The sequence below is a fragment of the Eublepharis macularius genome, chromosome 7 (genome assembly GCF_028583425.1).
Source record: "Eublepharis macularius isolate TG4126 chromosome 7, MPM_Emac_v1.0, whole genome shotgun sequence".
Taxonomy (NCBI): domain Eukaryota; kingdom Metazoa; phylum Chordata; class Lepidosauria; order Squamata; family Eublepharidae; genus Eublepharis; species Eublepharis macularius.
The window spans coordinates 113,799,906-113,823,103 of record NC_072796.1 but is presented as its reverse complement, the minus strand read 5'-3'; the positions used below and the strand labels follow the sequence as shown (position 1 = coordinate 113,823,103).

Sequence of the window (23,198 nt, the reverse complement as noted above, 5' to 3'; positions counted from 1 at the left end):
CACTCCATCTGCAGAAGCCTCTCCTCAGCAATGCTTCCTAGGAGTGAACACATCCCACTGTGGTGAGACCTTTTATCCCTTCTCTTAGGCACCCTCTCCCTACTTTCCTATTGGTGCAATTTTTCCCTCAGAATCCCCTCTTACCCAATCAGAGGCGCCAAAGGAAACCTGAGAAATGTAGGCCCTGCAGTCACTTTAGTGCAGGCTTCCCCAGAGCCACTAGGCCTCACTAGGCCCAGGTTCATAACAGTGACGCATTCTTATACTTAAGGATCTTTCTAATTCCTTCATAGCTGCCCTTCCAAGTCTCAGTCGCCTTCTGGTTTCTTGGGTACAGTCTCGCTTTTGGTTGATGATAGAAAATCTTTAACAATTTTGATGTCTTCATTGTCAATATTAAAATTGTATAATTCCTCGGTAGACATAACTCTTGTCTTCTTAATGTTCAGCTGTAATCATGCTTTGGCAATTTCTTCTTTAACCTTCATCAGTAGTCATTTCAAGATTTCACTATTTCCTGCCAATAATGTGGGGTCACCTGCAAATCTCAAATTATTAATATTCCTTCCACCAATTTTCACTTCAACTTCTTCTAAATATAATAAAACTTAGCTTATTATATGTTCTAGTTGAAGAGAGAGGGAGATAACATGCATCCTTGTTTGACACCTTTGTCACCTACTGACCATAAGTAGTAGTTTTTGGTGGAGCACGGTGGGCTGCAATAGGAAAGCAAAAATAAAAAGCTCCACTGCGTAAATAGGAATGCTTTGGATTCAATTTCATGTTTTATACACACACAGACACATCTGTTACGATGGTTGAAAAATAGGCACCTTGTGACGTTATCAAAATTGTCTTGGGTTCTTAGACTATCCTTTGTCTCAGCTCTTTTCCAAGACTATTTCTGGTTCATCAGCTTTCCAAATAAATAGAGCTAATGTTTGCTGTCACTGTGTACTGTTAAGTATATGAATTAGAATTTCTAAAAACAATAACTTTTGTAAAATGCTCATGTAATACAATTTCCACAGAATAAATTATACCATTGCATTTTAATACTTAAATATTATAATTATCTTTAAATAAATCAATAATAATGCACACATTATTATTATTCTGCTATGAAATATCAAAACAGCCACTATTACAAGATGCAGCAGAACAACATTATGGAAATTGCTATAGCACATAGTTGGACAGCGAGAGTTTGATGTCAACAACCCAATTCATGTCTCCTTGAAGGCAGTTTGGCCCCCACAGAGGGAACTAGATTGCATAAACCCTACATATCTGATATTTGCTGGGAAGCGCTTATTCCTGTGATCGCCACATAGCAGCACAGCAAGTCAGATGCATCTTGGACAGGATGCCACTACAACTATATATCAAAACAAGTTACTCTGTACTTATCACAGCAGTGAAATCTACATGATTGGGAACTCAGGCTAAAACAAATGCTATGTACGCCAATAACACAGGAGTACATATGAGTACAATAAACTGAAAAACAGAAACTATGTAACATATACAACATTAAAGTGTGCAGCTACCTATCAATGTATTTTAATACAATATAGCCATTTTAATGAAATTTATTCTCAACAGATGGGTCATTGTCCACTAAATTCCTTTATTCTACTTTGTTTGCTACAAAGCAAAAATAACCCCATATCAGATCAGCCAATTATTCTTAATGTGCTAATGCTTTTGAAAAAAGAGGAACATACTATAAATGTCCAGGGGCCAGTCCTAGTTCTCTTCTAAATTGTTTATTTATTTTACCCTGATTTTTTCTCCAATGGGAAGCCAAAGCAATTTACAAATCACAAAAATACAACTGAAATAAACGGGGCGGAATCACATCCACCTAGACTAGTCTTGAATCTTGTCTTCCAGCTCAACCAGAACCATAGCCAATAAGGCACAGTTCAAAAGCTTTCCTACCAATGTTTTACTATATGTTTTTATTATATGAATTTATATGTTGTGAATTCGCTCTGAGCCTGTTTGCAGGAAAAGCGGACTATAAATTAAATAAATAAAATAATTTTCTATTATCTTCCCAACTATGCAAAGGCTAATTTCTCTGGCCACACACAGATGGGCAGAGCAATCCTGAGGCCTGTCAAGCTGCTGACACCAACATGCCCACATACCTGCAGTACCACTCATCTGCTCCCTAAGGACCTTCGTGGGAGAGCTAAGCTGGCAGCCAAGTCCAGCAAGGTGCGATGGCCACAGCAGGAAGCACATGCCTTGCCGTTCCCCTGATAACCCTGCCAGCATCCCCCAATGGCCGTGCCACCTCCATAACAGGCCCACAAGTGGCAAGCAAAGGAGCAACCAATGTGCGGGCCACGATCCCCGTTGCCCATCGATGCCTCCATACCCCCTGCTGGAGAGCTGGTGATCAGGGACCACATGTTCCCACAATTATAGTGACCACATAAAGGCACCCATCCAGGGGAAAGCCATCTGTGGGGGGAAGCCCAGGTTCTGAGGTGGCGTGCCCTGTAACGGCTTGGGCAAGTTATGGGCCTGCGCCCCCCCCAACCTCACTGGGGGAGCCTAGCCACCCCACACAACCTGAGTAGCTGGACTCTCGCCTACTCCTCAGCTCTTTTATATCTGTTGGAGCGTTCTCAGCCTTCTCCAGGACACCTCTCAAGTTAGTATAGCTGTACAGGAATGTCAGAGAGGGTTAGTAGTCTGCCAAACGGGACTGAGCTCTACTCCTGGGTGTGGGAGCAAGGGACACCCTGAATTTTGCAAAGTTTCTCACGTGGCCTTCCCGTCAAGATGCACCCATAAAGGCCGGTGTTTGGGGGGTACCATTGGTAAGGGTGGAGGGACTGGTGCCAGTGAGTAAGCCAGGGCAGCCAGCTCTTTAGCTCCCTCTCACTTGACGAGGTGTCCTTGGCGCTTCTCGGGCCACAACTCTGGATGAGTTACCTGAAATGGAACTTATTCAGGGGTTGTTAGTCTGCCAAATGGGATTCAGCTCTCATCCCTTGTGAGAGTGCAAGGAACACTCTGATTTTTGGAAAGTTCCCCCTGCACACTTTTGCCTCATCACTGTGAGTACTCTCTCCCACCTCACACTCTAAGTCCCCATGGCACGGTGCCTTGGGGGCTGATTGGGTGCAGGGAAGTAGGCTCGGCTGCCATGGCAATGCAAGTGGATTGGTCCTCATTGTAGTCCTATGATCTGCCAGGCTGGTTGGGCAGGGTCAGACATGGGAGGTGGTGGAAATCAACTTTTCTAGCACAATGGGAGCCTATGTGCTTTCCAGCAGATTATCAAAATAGGCACAGTGTGTAGGAGAGCATAAAACTAAAACAAGTAATAGTCTGTTTCAAGATACCAGAGCTTTTTTAAAAAAGTTAACTATATGTAAACAGCTATGGGAAAATGCATTAATTTTATAAAATTAATACATCTGTTTTTGTACATCCTACATCAAAATTCTACATTAAACTAGAATTTGTTTTATAAAAAGGTAACAGGTAAATTGCTTTTAAAAATTGTTCTAGTTGTTATGACTGCAAAGATAGGCTTGAAAATGTATTGGCAATATCTGAAAAATCAGATGGGGAGTCAGCTGGATCTCCAATGGTCAAGTGGGTGGGATTAATCTCTGCATCATTATGTCTCTTTCTCATTGACAGAAGACTTCAAATAATACAGAAAATGGCTTTTCTCAGTGCAGAGTAAATGTCCCCCAGATTTCCATGTCCCACTGCAAAATGCCTGATAGCCTATCATTTCTCTATCATTTTGAAGCCAAGTGTGGTCAATACAATAATGCATTGTTTTATCCAGCCAAGATACAACTATCCCTGGGAAACTGAGAGCTGGTGTTCCTAATGGCAGGGGGAAAGAAGGGTAGTATCAATCTGTCTGTATATACACACACATTTAGTTTTCTTCACTTCATTCTAAGATCTGCTAGAAGGCACTTCAATTTCTGGAATACAAGTGACCATACAAGTCTGGACCACATAGTGAACTTTTTTCTCAGTAGTCAGTTTTTGAACAGAACTGAAGAGCAGACAGTCTGATTTTTTAAAAATTATTTATAACATTTTTATCATGCCTTTCTTCAATATGGATCACAAGGCAGCATACATAAGGTTCCCAGGTTTCCCATTTAGATAACAGACCTGCTTAATTTCAATAATGTTTGTTCTGCAACTTTAAGTAAAGTCTAGGATAGATTATGTCATACAAGAATCTGTAATTCTTTTTTTAATACTGTTGTAAGATTTACTTTGAGTTTACTAGTTTATTTATTAGTTTATGAATAAGAACAAACCTGCTGAATCAGACCAGTGGTCCATCTATTCCAGTATACTGTTTCACACAGTGGCCAACCAACTGCCCTGGACATCCATCAACAGGACATAGAGGCCGTTTAGCTGAGGAACAGTGAATGGGCCAAGGCCATCATGCAAGTTTCCTGACAAATCTCTCAGAACTTTAACAGGCATCCTCCACTTTCCCTTTAACTAACTCTCTCCTGCCTCAACATTACATGCCTTCTAGAGTTTATTCCATCTTCATAAAGCCACGGGGGGGGGGGGTCTTTTTCTATTGGCTAATTTACAAAATTATATTTTTCAGCATACCTGGGGGAGTGCTGCAGGTTTATAAAATACCTTGTATCTGTGGGTGGCCCCATTTTGCTGTTTCTGTGATTATAATAGGGGCCAGCCACCTACTATTAGGAGTGATAACTGTTTTAAGTATCACATACCCTTGGAACATCTATTTAATTACATTCTTTAAAACAGCCATTAATTCCCACTCTACATTTTCTGGTGTCCTTACTGATCCATAAAAGATGCTTATGCTTATAGTATGATTGCTCTTAACTTTTTAATTTTTTTAATATGAAGCTAACACACACACATAGGAAGCACAGAATTTTTGAGGGACTATGCCATTTTCCTTGGCCGAGTGATAATACCCATCTTTTGTAAGGTAATTGTGTGTTTCTTACCTACTTCTTGTTTAAGTTCTTTATAAAGAACATGAAAGAGAATTTTATTCCTATGAAAATAACATACATCAGTGTTTCTCAAACAGTGAGTTGGGACCTAAGACTGGGCTATGACTCTCTCAAAGGTTGGGAGAGGCCAGGCACTAGGAGGTAAAACTGGGTGAGACTCCTGAAGGCTTTCAGGTGGGTAGCCATGTTGGTCTCCAGTAGAAGAGCAAGATTCGGGTCCAGTAGTCTCTAAGGTATAACTGGACCCAAGTCTTGATCTGGAAGGCTTAATAACTAATTTGGGTTTGCCTTTCCATAACAGTCATGAAACATAGCCTGTTGATCAATAATACTATAGATTCAATACTAAAACAATGTGAGATTTTTGCATTTTATGTTAAAGGTGAGGAAAGTAGCAAGGATTGCCAACAAGCCTAGAGAAAAATGTCCCAACCTCTATTTGAGGCTTACTGTGTAGAAATAGGCAGATGAAGCTTATGGCTTGGAGGTAAATATCATCCCAATAAGCCTCTTTTTTTTTTACAGGACATTTTTTTCTCTGAGTAGTTGGCAACCCTAAAACTAGCATGTAGTTACTTAACAAGTGGGTCCCAAAATTTACAGTTAGTTTAGAAGTGGGTGCTACTTCAAAAGAGTTAGAAAACACTGATGTAGACAGAAACATACTGGTTCAACTACCCGCATCAAATACTGGAAACATTTCTGACCGAAAGGCCTTTTTTAACATTTCCCCATTCCTTTAATGTGTGTGACAAAATATATTTAACTCTAAATTGGATGCTATTTTTATCCTTCCCACCCACAGAGATTTGCTCCTTTAGGGACAGTCACTCACAGACTCTCAATATTAAAGAGTATTTGGAAGCTGGGACAAAGATAACTCATGAGAAAGACACTGATACACGTAAATCAATGTTACACACACAGAGTACTTCCATATGCTATAACTAAAGTTATAGGCTCTGATTGGGTCCATAACTCCTTTGGATATGTGAGCAATTGTGCATGCTTCCTGCACCCCAATAGTAGTTCCTTTTGTTACATAGGAGAATAACTTTTGAAGACTCCTTAATTCTTAGAAAAAGTAGTGTTGAATGCTGAGGTGTAAATCTACAACACCATTTAGTCGATCAGGATTGCCATCTTTTTTTTTATTAAAGACAGACTCCTTTGAAAATTTCTTACAGTAGAGCAAAGTGCCATAAGCTTCAACTCAATGATCCTCTCAATTTAACATTTTTTGAAAAAAGCTGTAAAATCTGAAGAGAATAGTTTGTCCTAAGTAGAGAGAGACCTAGCTTCTAAGCCTGTTGACTTAAATGGACTTAGAAAAATGTAACTCAGTTTAGGATTGCCCTGTAATAAGTTCAGAAATATTCTATAAAACTAATATTTTTATTCTATATAACAGTTCCTGATGGAGGATTTGAAACAGTTTTATCACAAATGTTTAACTATTTTTACATGTAAGCACTATATAAAAATCAGTTTAAGGAGGATGAAGAACTGAAGTCAAAATTATAATATATGTAAAAAAAGTATGTAAATGCTTTAGTGGTGTTTTTTTATTCACAATTTTTATTTTATTAATAAATTTAAAATCCCATTAAAAAGGAAAAAAGAAAAGAAAAAAACAAATAAAAAAGAATTAAAAAGAGAACAGAAACTAGAGAAAAATGATACATATGAAACTAGAGAAAAATGATACATATATACGAAATCATTTTCAATTTTCTCTACACCTATAATATCCTTATAAACATTATATTTGTAGTCCTAATACCTCAAAAAATTACCTTTTCTATATTACCCCCCCTTTAATTTCCCCCAATTTTATCTTCTTAGAAATCAAATCCACAAATCATCAGTTCGTCTTCCCATTTCACGCAGAAAGTCAATAAGGGGTTGCTTTAGTGGTGTTTTTTAAAAGAGTTTGACAGTTTTTAATATCCATAAAAAAACTGCCTTTTGCTAATGTTCTTGAAAGCATTCCACTTTTCACTTTTATTTATTTTATTTTTTATTTATTTCAAATTTGTATTCCGACCTCCCCGCAAGCGGGCTCAGGGCGGATAACAACACATTAAAATATAGTTAAAATACAGTTAAAAATTCATATTCATTAAAAACAGCACATTTAAAACAAGATGGTGGACAGCCTTCACAGGGAGGGTTTTATACACCCCTTTTTTCCAGGCCGGCGGAGGCCCAGCCTCAGCCATATGCCTGGCAGAACAACTCTGTTTTGCAGGCGCGGTGAAAAGATAGTAAGTCCTGCCGGGCCCTGATTTCAGCAGACAGAGCATTCCACCAGGTGGGAGCCAGGACCGAAAAGGCCCTGGCTCTAGTTGAGGCTAGGCAGGCCTCCTTGGGGCCAGGGACCACCAACAGCTGTTTGTCCCCTGATCGGGGGACAAACAAAAATAGCACCATAGATACAATTCGAATGTTGAGAAATGCCCCTGGTTTAAAATGGGCATAAAGAGGATGGAAAAGATACTAATCATTTTTGGATGATGGATGATACTATTGAGGAATTTGACTTAGAATGAAGCGCTCAGGGCACTCCATGAACATCATATTTATAACCTATATGACACCTTGTACATATGGGTAGCTGAGAAAAAGTGATTCACCTGACACCATCTAATGGATCCACAGATCAGTTGTGAAATATACAGAACAGACTCATAAACAACAATTTGCCTAGTTGCCTGCGAGGGGTAATTTTATAAACTTTTTAAAGGCCATAAATGATTCACAGAATTATTTGTGTGTGAACAATTAAGCTGCAAAAAATGTTTGTGAATGAACAGCTTTTACAAAATTACTTGCAAGGCTTGAATAGTATTGAGGCCAAGCTTGTAAACTGAGAAATGCCTGGTTCAGCTCTTACTTCAGCCATGAACTCACTAGCCTAACAACAAGCCATTATTCACTCAGCCTCCCAATATAAGGGTAATATTGATTGGTGAACAATTGACATGTGCCATATAAATGTTAAGTATTGTCATTTAAATTAGGGATTCTCTGTTCAAAGATCTTTACCTCTATGCTACATAAAAAGAAGCCACTGGCACCATCAAATAGAAGCTCTTTTAAAATTCCCATTCAATTTGTATCAGTAGTCATTTCAAGTCTTCACTATTTCCTACTAGTAATGTGGTATCATCTGCATATCTCAAACTGTCAATGTTCCTTCCATCAGTTTTCACTCCAGCTTCTTCTAAAACTAATCCACTTTTCCTTATGATATGTTCTACATATAGGCTGAACAGCTAGGGAGACAATAGACATCCTTGTCTGACACTTCTGTCAACTGGAAACCATTTTGTTTCCCCATACAGAGTACAAGTTGCATATCAAAACAATCAGATTTTTTAACACCATTTCTTTTAACATCATTCATAGCTTTTCATGATCCACTCAGTCGAAAGCTTGTGTACTACTGGGAAATCTCTAAGAAACTTGTTCTCTATTATTTCTGAGGAGTGAGAATTTTCTTAACCCCACAATTCTACACCATATATAATTTAAGCAATATGCTTGCCAACTACAATTTTAGTTGTAGCGTTATCTCCCGTACCTTAACAGAAATTCAGAACAGACTGGACTGAGAAGTAGCAAATTAACCTGATGATCTATGTCCTTTCCAAGCCAATTGTTCATTTAAATTAATCCCTAAGTATTTAAAGGTGTGGATATGTTCAATAGGAATACCATCAAAAGTCCATTTTTCCTGATTAAGTCTACTCTTTATAGAGTAAAACCTGGAGCTACTTTATTGAGATAAATCCTAATCAAAGTTCACAATATATGAAATAATATGATTTTTTTCAGATGCACTGTGTTTCCCTTTTATAGAACAATTATATATGTATTCATATTGCAACATTCTCTAACAAGTTGCCTTTACTGAGTCCAAAGAAATCCATACAGTCAAAATAATATGCAACTACAGTATCTCTAATACAAAAATACACAATTACACATGACTGCTGAAAGTATTTCACTCACTGGATGTTTAAATCACAGTTAACATCTGGCCTGTATGATTATTTGGTTAGCCCTGAGAATCCTTATAGTGGGGCAGCATCCACCTACCCAGAGATGAGCCAAACTAGAATTTCACACACTCCATGAATTTCCCTCTTTGCAAACCAAGTGTGCTTTCTTTTATAATTCAGCTGAGCTAAATTTGCATCTGCCCACACTTCACTCATATACGCTGACTTACCAAAAAAGAGTCCTAATAAAATAAAATGCTGTTCATTGAAGAAAGTAAGAGAATACTGTTGAATGCTCTGTGTATTGACAGCTATGATTTCAGCAGCTGGTAACAGCATGATAAAGTCTGAATTTTGCAGTTAAGGAAATGGCAGCAAGGGATGCAGGAAAACGCTGTACAGGAAAATTACTGCAGAATGCCACACAGCTGAATGAATGGTTTACCTGAAATAAACCTGAACCGTAAACCTACCCTGATTTTATGCTGCTGCCTTTCTTTCTCATATATACTGTTTAGGGTCTTTCTTTCTCTTCTCATCCCCCCCTCGCAAAAGGCAGTCCTTTTTTAAGCCTGCAACAACTTCTGACCCAAACCCAGGTGACTGACTTCCACCTGTACTGTAGTCTCACAAAGAAAAGGACATGAATAAACTGGTACCTAAGTACAACAGTATATAGCCCCTAAGAGTTAAGAAGTTGGCCATCCTTAGTTTATATCAATTAAACAAGCAATCAGCAATAATAGTACTTATAAATCTAAACTGGTCACCTAATTTTTAAAAAAGCTATGACAAGCAGCAGGCAAGGAAATAGTTCTGAACCTGCACACACAAATAATTTTAATTTAGTTGTACAGCAATCTTTCACAACTTAAATATTTCAGCTAACGCACTAAGCATACTTAGTGCTGAGTCTCTTTCTCCACTTTAAATGCAAAAATTAAAGAGAGAGAGAGAGTTAGGTAATCTATGGTTTGGCTGTCACTTACTATGCAGCAGTTGGTTACACAAACTGAAGTGAATCATTGGCCGTCGTCACACGGGCTTTTATTTAGCGCTAAAATGGCGCTATTTCCCAGCAAACACCCACCTTATTCCAACACTGTAGCAATTTTCTCTCTTCTGCTTTGTGCTTGATAGTCGCGCTATTTTGTGCCTCAGTGTGAATGCCTCACATCGATGTATTTCGCCTCGCAATGTCCTATGCCCTCCCTTCAATCCCAGAATCCATTTCTTCCTGCGACTACCCTTTTTTAATTTTATTATGTCCTTATAACGCCATAACGCCATAACACAATGCAAACTTTCTGCTGAAGTAAAAATGACTCAATCGCCATGGCAGAGTCTTCAGCGATGGGGATCACGTCAGACAGGGAGTTTTCTGCGGGCAAAGGGCTATTTATATAATTTCAAAGTTGGAAAAACAAAAGGGTCGTAATGTTTTGCTCTAACGGAATCTTTATATGCTGTTATTCCGTTATAGCGGAATTAAACGCCAGAATAATTTTTAAAAAGGGGGGAGGAGTTGCTTCTGCGCAGTTAGAGAGAACAGAACAGAGTGCTTCGGTGTGGACAGCTGGTGGCGCGAAGAGCCGTTAGGTGACCCAAAGAAACGTTACTGTGCCGATAACAGGTAGGACACTATATGCTGTAAATTTAACGGAAGAGATGCCCGTGTGACGACGGCCATTATCTCAATGACTAGCCATGTTAATAGAAGGAAGCTAAATGAAAATCTTTGTTGCAAACTGTCTTGGGGTTTGATTCAGCAAAAAAATAGTCTTCTTCCAACCAAACAAGGCAACAAAGGTCAGTTTCCCAGAATTGCTCTATGTAAAGCACAAATCTGGCCTTTAATACTACACTCCATTTTCAGAAGACTACAACAGTATTTAGAGCAATAGATCTGCAGTCTTATTTGGGATGAAACTCAACAAAAGGTTTGTTAAAGTTAACAGAATTTCCTTATTCTACAAAATAATGTATAGCTGGTTGCCTGATACAAATTACTTTCATAGACAGCATGCATAGAGCAATTTTAAAAAATAATCACCAGTCAGGTGATTGTCTACCGAGGAGACTGAATCTTTCACCCACATTTCCTTAGTGAATTGGCCTTGAGAAAAATGCCCTGATCCTTTAACAAAGACTTATAATGGGATGTTATTTACCAAGTGATTGTAGTTTCATGCCTCCATGCCATGAAAACCCTCAACTGCCTGTTTCCACACATTAAGCCTCCTCATACTCAGCCTCAGCTGTTGGATCAGAAAGGAAAACCCCTCACAGGGGTCTTATTTGTGCATGCAGTTCTCCATCCAGCTGAGGATTTGAACACACAAGCCCAATTCCAACTTATGTAGTAGCCCAGTTCGATTAGGATGCCTGCAGTCTACATAGGCTAGTCTGGCACATTGTACAATAGCCTGAACTAATCTTGGGTGTGTTTATACTTTTACTCTGTGCTGGCAAGTACTTCAGCAAGGTAATATCCAAGACTGAAACAGGCATTTCAGCAAACCTCTGCTAAGACCGAGTAGTAAGCCAGTCTCAGAAGGGTGTCATGGGGCTCAGTGAGGGTGAGGACTCCTCAGAGGAAGAGGAGCCTTGCGTGACCAGCCAAACCAGCCCTGATGCAGCTGAAGCCGGTAATCAGGAGGAACAGCTGCTGGCCGATCAGAGTTCACAGCCAGCAGCTGAGCCAGCAGCCCCAACACCCTGCAGCCAAAACACCACTGGTGAAGCCTAGGCAGAAGTTACCCAAAGCCCTCAGTCAGCAGCTGAGCCAGCCACAACAATGCCCTCCAGTTCCAACACTACTGGTGAAGCACTGCCACGGACGCCCAAACCTCCAGTTTCACCCAGAGAGCACCGTAGACAAAAGCAGTGGGTGGAGCTGCAGGAGAGGCAGCAAAGTGCACGCCTCCTGGCCAGACGCCAGCTGCTGGTGGAGAGTGATGAGGAAGTAAGCACAGGATAGCTCCCAAGCAGCTGGCTGCCAGCCCAGACTACTTATAAAACCCCGCCACAGACAACCAGGAAGCGTAGAAGCAACATGTCAGCATTCTGCTGTGCCGTGCCACCTCTGGACTGTGCCTTGACTCAGCTTTTGGATTCTGGACTTTGGATTTGGAACTCCCACCTGGCTTTGGACTCATGCTCTGACCTCAGACCAGACTCAGACTATTCTGCCTGTGCTGGCCCAGCCCATGACAGTGAAACTCAGGACATCATGAAGAGACACCTATTGGGTTCAATTTGTTAGACAAATGTCCAGGGACGGCCAGACCCCTCCCCCAAGACTTACCAGCTTGTGACACCGCTGAGACCTCTGAGACAGCAGAGCCTGGGGAAGCCCAGGAGGCTGCAGAGGAGTTGGCAGGGCCCAGCCAGGCAGCGCAGCCCTTTGGAGAAGCTGCGGGGGCCAGCAGGCAGCAGCCTTGCTGGGGGAGGGCCTCAAGGTGGTACACAGGGAGGCCGGTCAGGCAAAGAGGTGGTGCCCAGCCAGCCCTACCCTACAAGGTGGCCGTAAACCACTGGGAAGGCCAGAGGTGGAGCCAGCCAGGAGGAAGGCCCAGATGGGCCAGGAGCACTGGCAGTCATCGAAGGAGGGGGTGGGGTGCAACATAAGAAGATGGAGCCTGGGAGAGGAGGAGTAATGGGGAGGCCTTTAAAGACAAGCCCAGCTAAAGGTGGCCAGTGAGGAGTAGATGGGAGTGAGAACATGGTGAAAGAGGAAGCACAGAGAGAAAGAGAGCATGAGCAAGGCAAGTGAGAGAGAAGGCAGGCAGTGTCAGCCCCAACAGCAGGAGAGTTGATGCGTGGGTGCTGTATACCCCCCTCCTCCTACCATTTCTGAGGCCTTCCCTAAACTAGGTCTTCACTGAGGCCAACCTGGAGGATGAGCCCCCCAGGATCTGACGACCCTAGTGCAGAGTCTGACATTGAATTTCAGCAAAGCCATTTTCAACATCCCTGTTTCATTCCTGGTTTGTTTCAGAACTGATTTGTTTCATTTTCATGAGTTTCAGCCCACTGCATGCATGCATGTGCAAAGGCATGCTCTTCTTTTCAAGGTGGTGGGGAAATGAGGCTCTGGGACAGCTGTTTTGTACACAATAGCCCAACCAAAAAGGAAGCGGGAGGGTTCCACCCAAAACCAAACTAAATCAAATAAAGCCTTGGAACCCAAGGATCACACTACAAGGTATACAAATTAATATCTCTATATTCAGCGCAATTCGACAGATATATACAGTGAATTCAATAAATATATAACAAAAACTATGTAGTTTTCAGTCCATTTGTTCATCCAGATACATTATATACACACAGTCCTTTTACTGAACAGTATGATGACTTTGTGAAGAATGTATTTTTCCAAACTCGAATTCCAAAGCTCAATGGCTACTGTGGCACCAAGTCAGAAGGCCAATCTTTCGCTGCTTCCTCCTGACAACATGTTTGTCCAACGCACAATGGCTCTTAAGGCTGGAAATCGCCTCTAAATAGACCAGGAGATTGGCCGGGAGATTGGCAACGAGCCTGCCAGCTTCTTACTATGCTCGTTTCGGCACTTCTTCTTCACAGCCAGTATTGAGTACGGCCAAAATATCCACTCCCGAGTGTTGCGAATAGTCGAGAGCCCATGTAATCCCCAATCTACTGGTTTCCCTCTCATTGGTCAATTTCAAAAGGGACTCCCGGGAAACCCCATCTGCTCTGTTCCAAGCATTCTTGACCCAAATTTGGTGTCAAAAATTGCACAGAACACAGTCCTTTCTCTAAACTATTGACCCACCAAGTTTGAGAGCAGGGTTCCATATTTATGAACCCCAAGGAAAGGTTGGGGAAGGCACAAGTAAAGGCGAGTGTTGAACTACACATGCATGTACACAATGATCTTTTTAAGGGGTAGCTGGCGAAACAAGGCTCTATTCACACTTAACCAAAAACTGCATCATCCAAAAACCCTTCGATCCAAGGAGTTTCTCCTCTCATGAAAACTCATACAACGGACCCCCAAAAAGGTAAGTGTTGGAGGTGCACACAATGGCAGGAAACTTACTGGCAAAGTGCCACTGGAATGTCTTATCCTATCTAAGATCACTATCTCTTCTAAGACTGCCCTCGGCTATGTGTTTTACCCACAGCTATGACTTTTGCAGGTCTTTTATTAGTATCCAAAGTAACCTATGTAAAATGGCGCCAGAGTATTTTAATATAAGTTTTTAAATCTGTTTTTAAAGTTAACTATTAATTTATTGTGTTTTAATTATGATGGGAGCCGCCCTGAGCCATTCATGGGGAGGGTGGGATATAAGTCAAATAAAATAAATAAATAAATAATAAATGCCAGCATGGCGCACAAGCAGGAACAAGCTCCATTGCCAACCAGCACAATGCAGCAAAATTTTTAAAAATGCTTCTTTATGATAGTGACAAAGCCAATAAATTATTGTATGATGAGCCTTTGTGGCAGCCAGGGGCTCAGAGGATGAAGGAGACCCCTCCCTCCTCAAACCCACATGTGCACAGCCATGTGGATGAGGGGGCTGCCAGGTAGGCCGTAAAAGTGCACAGAAAGAGAGGACCAGTTGTTTTTTCCATTACAGGAGAGGAAGCAGAGGTAGGATGACCCTCTTTTTTTCCTGATTTAACCTAGAGTTAATTGAAGAAGGAAAAACGTGGCAAAAGGAACTGAACAAGTCCCCCAAATAGGTCCTTCCACATTATCTGGAAAGACTTGGAGGGGTATGCATGTGCCTTTCATTGCATTGTGTGTAAAAGTGCACAGAAAGGGATGGCAACACTAGCACTAATGGCACAAGGGATGTATAATTCGGGTTCAATATTTGGTCAAAATTACCGAATTTTACCTGATTCAGTAAAATCCAAGAAGCAAAGCAGCAGTAAAGTAACGCTGTAAAGTAACACTGCTTCCCACCTTTTTTTACTAGATGAGAGGGGGAGAAGGGAGGGGGAGTGAGTCAGAGGAAGAAGGGGGAAGGAAGGGGGAGCATTTGTGGCCAATCCTTGCAGCAGCTCTCCTTCTCTGGCCAATGAGATTCTCAAGGAGTGCTTTTTTTTAAACTACTGCAAGAAGTTAGGGAGCTAATCAACCAATTTTTTTTCCTGTGCACACCCCTAGATGGCACCACACCATCTGCTACATCCCTCTCCAGCATGATCCCTATGAGCCACTCAATGCCAATGCCATTGCCTAGGAAGTGCTAAAGAAAAAAAACCAGTCATGTGTGCCATGCATATTCCCTTCCCATCAACAGAGTTAACACTAAGGGCTCGGTCTCTCCCATTTGGAGCCAATTGATTGCATGATGACTTCTGACAGACTTGCTGTTAAGGCAAACAAGATGCTGCCAGATGGCCTCTGACTGCCTGGCCTACCTATGCAGCCTCTGTGTAGTAAGAAACAAAACAAAACACACTTTTTCAGCAGGGAGGACATGCTACAGCCTTGTTTCCCAGGTTTGGTTCAGTGTGGAAGATGCTTTAATGAGTCGAATCAGAGAGTTCTGTGTGCAATTTTGGCTCATTTTCCCATTATTCACACCCCTACTCCCTAGTGCTGTAACTTCTTCACCATGTTCTCATCTTTTATCTCTGCCTGTTCTGAAACACATAAAATGTAAAATGTATGTTTTCTATTGCCACATATTAGTTTGAAAAGAAACAGGGAAATATCTAATGTGCATATATATGATATTGTTTTACAGTACTAATTTCTCCCACAGGTCACAGTGGCTTTATTTCTCTGTAAGCAAGTTCAGATTAAATAAATGTGAAAATTAGTAAATACAGCAAAGCTAAGGCAACCTCAGTTGTATCACATTCACAAAAACAGTTAACCTTTTCCCACTCCTCTCAATTATATGGTTCACGGTGACTGAAATTGCCTTTCCTTCACTAAAATAATATTCCGTCTGTTCCACATTCCTCAAGACATTTCTGACAATTCTTTTCCTGGGTCACTGTAATCCAGCCTCATATTTGCTACCCCACTGTCTTATTCATGCTGTTCATACTGTTCATCCACACAAACTCTGATAGCTGATCAATACAAATGACAGTAGTAAAGCTGTACATCTCATTTCTTATGGTCATTTCCATTATTACTTTAAGACGTAAGTTTACAAATCAGCAAATGTCAAAACATATCGATGGTTGTTGGGGGTTTTTCGGGCTGTATTGCCGTGGTCTTGGCATTGTAGTTCCTGACGTCAAAACATATCATTTGAACTTTGCCACTGTGCATCTTCATTAGGAAACAAATGTGGCATTTGCAAACAACTGAAGACTTAGGTGTATCCATGTCTTTAATATACATTTGAAGCAGTGATCAACTATGATTTTTTGACAAATGCATCCATGAATACTTTTGTAGTGCCATACTGTTACTGCACACATTTATTCTGCAACATGCTATAATATACAGATCCTTCTTACCATTAAAACGAGCACAACCATATTTTACAAAAGCCTACTGTCCATGAACAATACAAAATTCACAGAAATGATGTTCATTTTAAAAAATGTTTACTATGCCTTTTTCAAAATCTGGATATTAACACCTATAATAAAAACAAACAAAACCATCACAATATGAAAATGTACAATAACACAATCTTTCAAACCAGTATTAGGAAAACAAACTCTTCAAACCTCCCCCAAAGTTTGTCAGAATAAAAATTAGGTGCAACATTTCCTGAAGTTCACCATAGAGGTGCACTTGCTGTTTCAGCAGGAAGTACATTTAGAAGTTTAAGGGTCACAGCCAAGAAACCTCTACATCATCCTGCAGCTGTTCTTGTTTTCCTTGCTCATGCAAGGTATATCCCAAAGACCTTAACAAGTGTAGGGGAGAGCAGTGTTCATATGGGGAGAGGTACCTAAGAGACAGAGATCCCAGAATGTATTGGGCTTTTTGGGTCAAAAGCAGCACCGTAAACTGGGCCAGGAAATAAATGGAAGTCATTGTACATCTCTGACCTGTCATCAGGCAAACAGCAGCTTTCAGCACCAATTGAAATTTCCCATCCTTTTTTAAGGACAATTCCCCCCCCCCCAAAAAGCACATTATAATCACTTATTCTTGAGAATACAAAAGAGACATGATTGTGATAAAATGTTTATTTTCTAAGAGGATGATGTATAAAGTCCATTAAAGTAAAATTTGTTAGAAAGAAAGACCTTGAGCAACTCATAAGATATATTTTGCAGGAAAATTTAAATATTGCTCTAACAAAATTTCTTTAAAGCCTTTAATTTTCCCCATAGATATTAATTTGGGGCGGGGGGACAGCTAGGGAAATAATAGGAATGGTTGGGAAAGGTGATGAATATTACTTTACTGTTTTTTTCATAATATGAGAATGTAGCCAATTAAAATTAGAATAAGTGTGAACAGGGATCTAAGTATAAATAATTAGTAACAATTACTGGCATCACACAAGATTAATGGCAATATCAGCTCTCAGATGGTCTCTACACAGGGTATTTTTGAAGGAAAGCATAATACTAAGGGCAACAGAATTATCTAGAAAAAGCATAGTGCAAAACCATGGAGATCACTTCACAGGAATATTGCATGGCTTCACCCAGTGCCTTCACAAGATACCTGTCAAAAGCAGGTACCTCTGCAAAACATTTCATGTCATCATCTTTCTCATAAATCTCAGCAGGAGTGGATGCTGACCTTATCAGTATTAACTCCTGCTGAGTCCAACTCTGCACCACTTCTCTTTGTTTTTTTCCAAATCAGAGCAGGAGAAGGAAGGGACAGAAAGGGATATAAACATAAACATAAACAAATCTATGCATAAGCTGCCCTGGGAAGAGGAAGGAAGAGGGGGGAAATAATTGATGTGACAGCTGCTAATGACACTGCTGAATGTTCTTCTAGTAACCACTCCAATAACATAGTGGCAGACTCATTAGACAATATGAATAAAATAGAAATGGCATGATGAAAAAACATCAGGGGAGGCTCAACTATCCAACTACTTTCTATTCCTCTGTGTGTATACAAAATCTGTAATATATCCCTTACAATAACTAGCAGATAAGTTTTGAGAAGAACTCTACAAGTGTCACCTCAGTTTCCAGAATAAATCATTCTATATGCAAAAATATATTTAATTTCAAATAATGTTTTGCCAGTAAAGTAGAAATCTGAAAAATCCAAACTAACAGACCAGCACTTCCAGTATTTCCTTAATGAATGGAAAAATTATTTCTTCCTTTTAAAGGCTGAGTAACTTATTAAACTGGAAAGAACAACATTAAGATTACTTTTTAAACTATTATTTTTAAAAAGAACAAAAATTAGTTAGATTTCCATTAAGCTAAAATAGCCTCTCTCAAGCACCAACATTATGATTTTACTCCTAGAAACACAAAAGATTTAACTACCCATTCTCTAACAATACATTCACCTAGAGAGAGAAACGCCTGAGAATCTACTGAGAGATTCTGAAAGGAGGGATCTTTCCTTTTAAGAATCATCTGTTGGATCTACAAGTACCATTCTGCTAACAATGGAGCCTTCCACCAATGAAGCAGAACGTCTGCAACAGGCCTTCTGCTAGTGAAATGTGCACCAGAGGAAAATTTCTTGTGTTGTAGGAAGACTCTGCCGTGCCATTAGGAGAAAGTAAAACTTTGGATCCAACCATATCATCCAGAACTGTGTATCACTGTAAAAGATAATAAAGAGTCCCAATGGCCAAAATGAACCCCATGTGTGATAATGATCAACAATGCATAAGCATTGCTCGCATATCTAGCATACTGCACCAGCACGGTAACATATGTTAGCATTACTCTGCCACTAGAAGGAGCATACTGGCATTGTCCACTACTATTGCAGTGCACAAATACAGGAGAAAAAAGGAAGAACAGGATGACAGTGGGACTAAGAACAACTCACCAAATACTTTCCTTTAGTCCTTTGAGCCATCATGAGCTATCAGCACAAACTTAGGACTATATTTTATGGCAAAGATGCTAGCTAGCACAGCATTGCATAGCATAAACATGGTCACAGCACGACTGACACCCAATTTGTCTAATATTTGTGATTCCAACAATATCAGTATATGCCATTCTGCATAATATTTCATCTATATATATTATCAGTATCTAGATGGCAGTCCAAGATCTCTTAAGATATCACAAGGAAACACGTATTGACAAGTTATCTGCCTGATCCCATATCTACTATGAAATTTTAACAAATGACAATCAATTCATATTATGTGTGTCAGTGTCAAATGTTAGGAAGATCTTCCCTGTTCTCAAATTCAGTTGTCTGAAATGCATGTAAATGGCATATTTTTTTCATCTGAATTCTTCTAGAGAAACATCACACTCTTTTGCAATTAAATGCATTTCTCCTCTTGCAAATTTGCTTTTCTAATTGTTGATAAAATCCAAGGTTTTTCACTTATTGACCATTACTATATTTTTCTCCTATCCTTCCTCCAAGGAGCTCAGGGAGGTACCCATGGTTCTCCTTTATTTTTATGCTCACAACAACCTTGTGAGATAGGTTAGGATGAGCCAGTACGACTCCTCCACTGTCACCCAGGAAGCTTCATGGTAGAGTACGGACTTGAACCCAGGTCTCTCAGATCCAATACTCTAACTTACCACCATAATATTTATGTCTGCTGGAGTCACCCTTTCACAAAACTACTAGTGAACAACTCTGCATTGACCTATGTAATTATGTATTATATCTCTCAGCCTTATAGCCTTACTTTTAAAACATTTGTTGCATACCCCAGTACTCACAGTTAAAAACAAATAACATATCCACAACTTTATGCTCAGCAAAATGAAAATCAAAAATATATTTTATTCAGAGGCTGCGTACTTATATACAAGTTGTAACTACAAGTGTTATAAATCTTAATACTTATTTCCAACTATTGGCAATATCACTGTTTTGCTTACATAGTTTATAGCTTTAAGCAAAACTGAACATTATTTTTTCAATCAGACAAGAGGACTGTAATTATAAGGAAGCTGTCTCAAAGAGATGCATCAGTAAAGGGATAGGAAGTGACTATAACTATTGTTGCCATAAGTACAAGACTGTAAACTTAATTTATTGCTGTAACTATGATCCTACTGGGTAAATCCTATGTTGTTTTCTATGTCAATCTTATAATTATTTATGCTCTATTTCAGCATTTCTTCAACTCTGCATTGGATTTCTGCTGGTTTTAAATCTTTGCAAATTTTCATGTATATACCCTATTACATGTGTATTGTAATGTCTTTGAAACTGACAGTACTGACCCACACTGTATAATTTGCATTTTTAATAAATTCACCTTGATAATAAATAATAAATATTAATCTGATAGATTTACTGATACATTTAAAAATGCTTATACAGACATGTAAAGGGTAAATCACATACAAATGCCTGCAACTGGTGTAAATTATTTTCAAATAATAATAATAACAACAACAACATCTGATATATATACCACCCTTCAGGATGACTTAACACCCACTCAGATCGGTTTACAAAGTATGTTATTATTATCCCCACAACACAACACTCTGTGAGGTGGGTGGGATTGAGAGAGCTCCTAGAAGCTCTGACTGACCCAAGGTCACCCAGCTGGTCCAATTAGTTGAACTGGAGTTGCAATTAATAACCTGATTTTTGTTAATATAATTATATTGGCTTTCTGCAATGCACTGACACATTTCATAAACTATTGTTTAGCCTAAGAACAGTGATGAGCCTTATCCCCCTTCACGGGGAAATAAAAATTACCTGAAAACAATAATATATTCGTTGATTATCATGTTGCTAATGATACACTGATTTCAACACAAATTCTCCACTAAGCATAGAAGCCAAAATGAAGCTTTCAGCTGCAGATCTTGAATCAGCAGTTCAACAAGACAATGGGTTAACATCACTATGATTGCCTAGTAATTTGGCTGGGTATTTTTAGAAGTATTTAAACTCACAAGCGTTCATTCTGACACTGTGACAAAATGTTACACCGTATGTGCTGACTGTTTCTCAAAATTAAAAGACAGCAGTACTGTAATATCTTTTTTCATAGAGCAGTAAAGCATAATTTAGAGGTCAGTATGGCCATTACATAAGAAAAAGAGACATTTTCATGTGTGCTTTCATATTGGTTGAGAAGCAAAGAAAAGTCAGACTATCATGTCCATAAACACCATCACTTGATTTTTTTTAATGAGCAAATGGTGGTTCCTAGAATAGAAAAAAAATGCTTTAAAATGCTATTGTGCAAGAGATCACAGAAGAAGTTTGTATTTTAGCTTGCCAGAAAAATCTCACAATCCACTACACGTATACAAGAAACAACCAAAAAGAAATCACAGAAACCATGGAACCTCCTGACAATCAGGACAGGGGGCTAAGAACTGAACCCATCTGCAAGAGAAAGGGAGGCAACAGAGCAGAGTGAAAGAGGAAACGTGGGGGCCACAAAACAATTCCTGCCGCTCTGCCTGGATAGCTCCCTGGTGCTGAAGTTACTGAGCTGCCTGGCAGATGTGCTTCTGTGGTGCCTCTCTCCTCGCTTGGAAGGCCTGAGCCCTCTGCGCCGCTCGCCAGTGTGCGTCTAGAGGATCCCACAGGTGCAGGGACAAGGGCTGTCTGCCAGTCCGCCAAACGGGCAGCAAAGAGGGGAGAGTGGGGGAAGGCTACACGTTGTTGGGAGGAAGATGGCGGCGGCTCTCGCAAACCCATCCAGAACGCGATAGTAGGCAGTTTGGGCCTCGGAGGCACAACTCCGCTCTGCCCGGAAGGGCGGCAGGGGGAAGCAAGAGGCAACCAAGACTGGAAGCCGGGGGAGAGGCAAAGACTGGCGGCGGCAGAGAAAGGCCGTTACAGCCTAGCCCCTACGAGACCGCCTTTCCCCAGCACCCCTCCGCCGCCGCCTGTAGCCCATCATCTTCGCAACACACCGGCTTACAACAGCACCTGTGCGGCCATATTGAGTGTCTGGCCCCTTTCCATGCCTCAGCGGCGAATAAGGAGCTCGAGGACTAGGGAGGGGAGGGTGCCGCCAGCTCTCTCGTTCCCCCTTCCCTTCCCCATCTCCAGCGAGGGTGGACCGAAGCAAAAGGCGGCCACGAAGCACGGACCAGCGGCTTCCCCAAACCAGGAGGCCGCCACCTCACTCGACACACCCCACAGTCTAATCAGCCCCACATCGTGCAGGCGATGTTTAACCCCCATCCCCCCTGACCCCCCGGGAAGGTGAGTGGAGAGCTAGAGGGGCTCCGCTGCCCAGGAAGCAAGAAAAGTTGCCCTTACTTGAGCACGGATTGCTCCTTCTCCTCTTCCTTCTTCTGGCGATCCATGACGGCCTGGATGATTTTCCTCTCTTCCTCCGTGAGGTGGCTGAGGTCGGGCAGCTCGGCCTGAGGTGGAGGAGGCTGTGGAGGAGCAGGGCCGCCCCGGGGCCCAGCAGGAGCCGACATGTTTGGCGGCTGGAGCTTCAGCAACACTCTGATACGGGGAAACACTGGGCTAACTCGGGCGGCGGCAGCGGCGGTGGCAGGAGGAGCGCAGGCAGCCGCCGCCGCCGGGAGAAATACATACAAATCAATACACTTTGTTTGGTTTTAATCCATCGGCATCCGAATTAATGCCTTGGCTTGGGGTGGGGAGCGGACTCGGGTGGGTGAAGCGAGGGGAGTAACGAGGGGTTCCCCCCGCCCCACGACTCACACAAACCCCGTCACCTGCTTGCTGGGGAGGGGAGGGGGAATGGAGACAGACGGGAATAATGGTTTGAGGGGAGACGGGGGAAGAGGGACGAGCCGAGGTGGGAAACACGCACTAAAACTGAGGAGAGGGGAGAGAGGCAGAGCCCAGGAGCAGTACAAGTACAGAAATCCTCGAAGAGCCGGGAAGGAGTAGGGGAGGTGAGGAGTGTCGCGGGGTTTACACCAGCCGAAGGCGCTCCCTGGTTTGGGCGAGAGAGGCGGGTGCCGCCTCACGCCAGGGCAGCCCTAGTAAGGCAGAAAGGCCGGGAGCTCGGGGCGCGGGCAGAGGGGGCGAAGCGTCGCGGGGGGGAGTGCTATAATAATAATGGTGAAGGGGGACAGGCCCCGCTGGCCTCCTGAAGCGCGGGACGGGAGAAAA

General features: G+C 41.4%; 1 protein-coding gene across 24 annotated transcripts in view; it reads right to left on the bottom strand.

The window, feature by feature from the left end:
• Positions 1-22,531, bottom strand: part of RIMS2 (regulating synaptic membrane exocytosis 2) — a 624,467-nt gene extending 601,936 nt beyond the window's left edge. For all 24 annotated transcript variants that reach the window (XM_054984410.1, XM_054984420.1, XM_054984412.1 and 21 more), the window contains exon 1: positions 22,365-22,531. In XM_054984410.1, the coding sequence (XP_054840385.1) occupies positions 22,365-22,531 (167 nt within the window). The remainder of the gene's footprint in view (positions 1-22,364) is intronic.
• Positions 22,532-23,198: the final 667 nt, after the last annotated feature.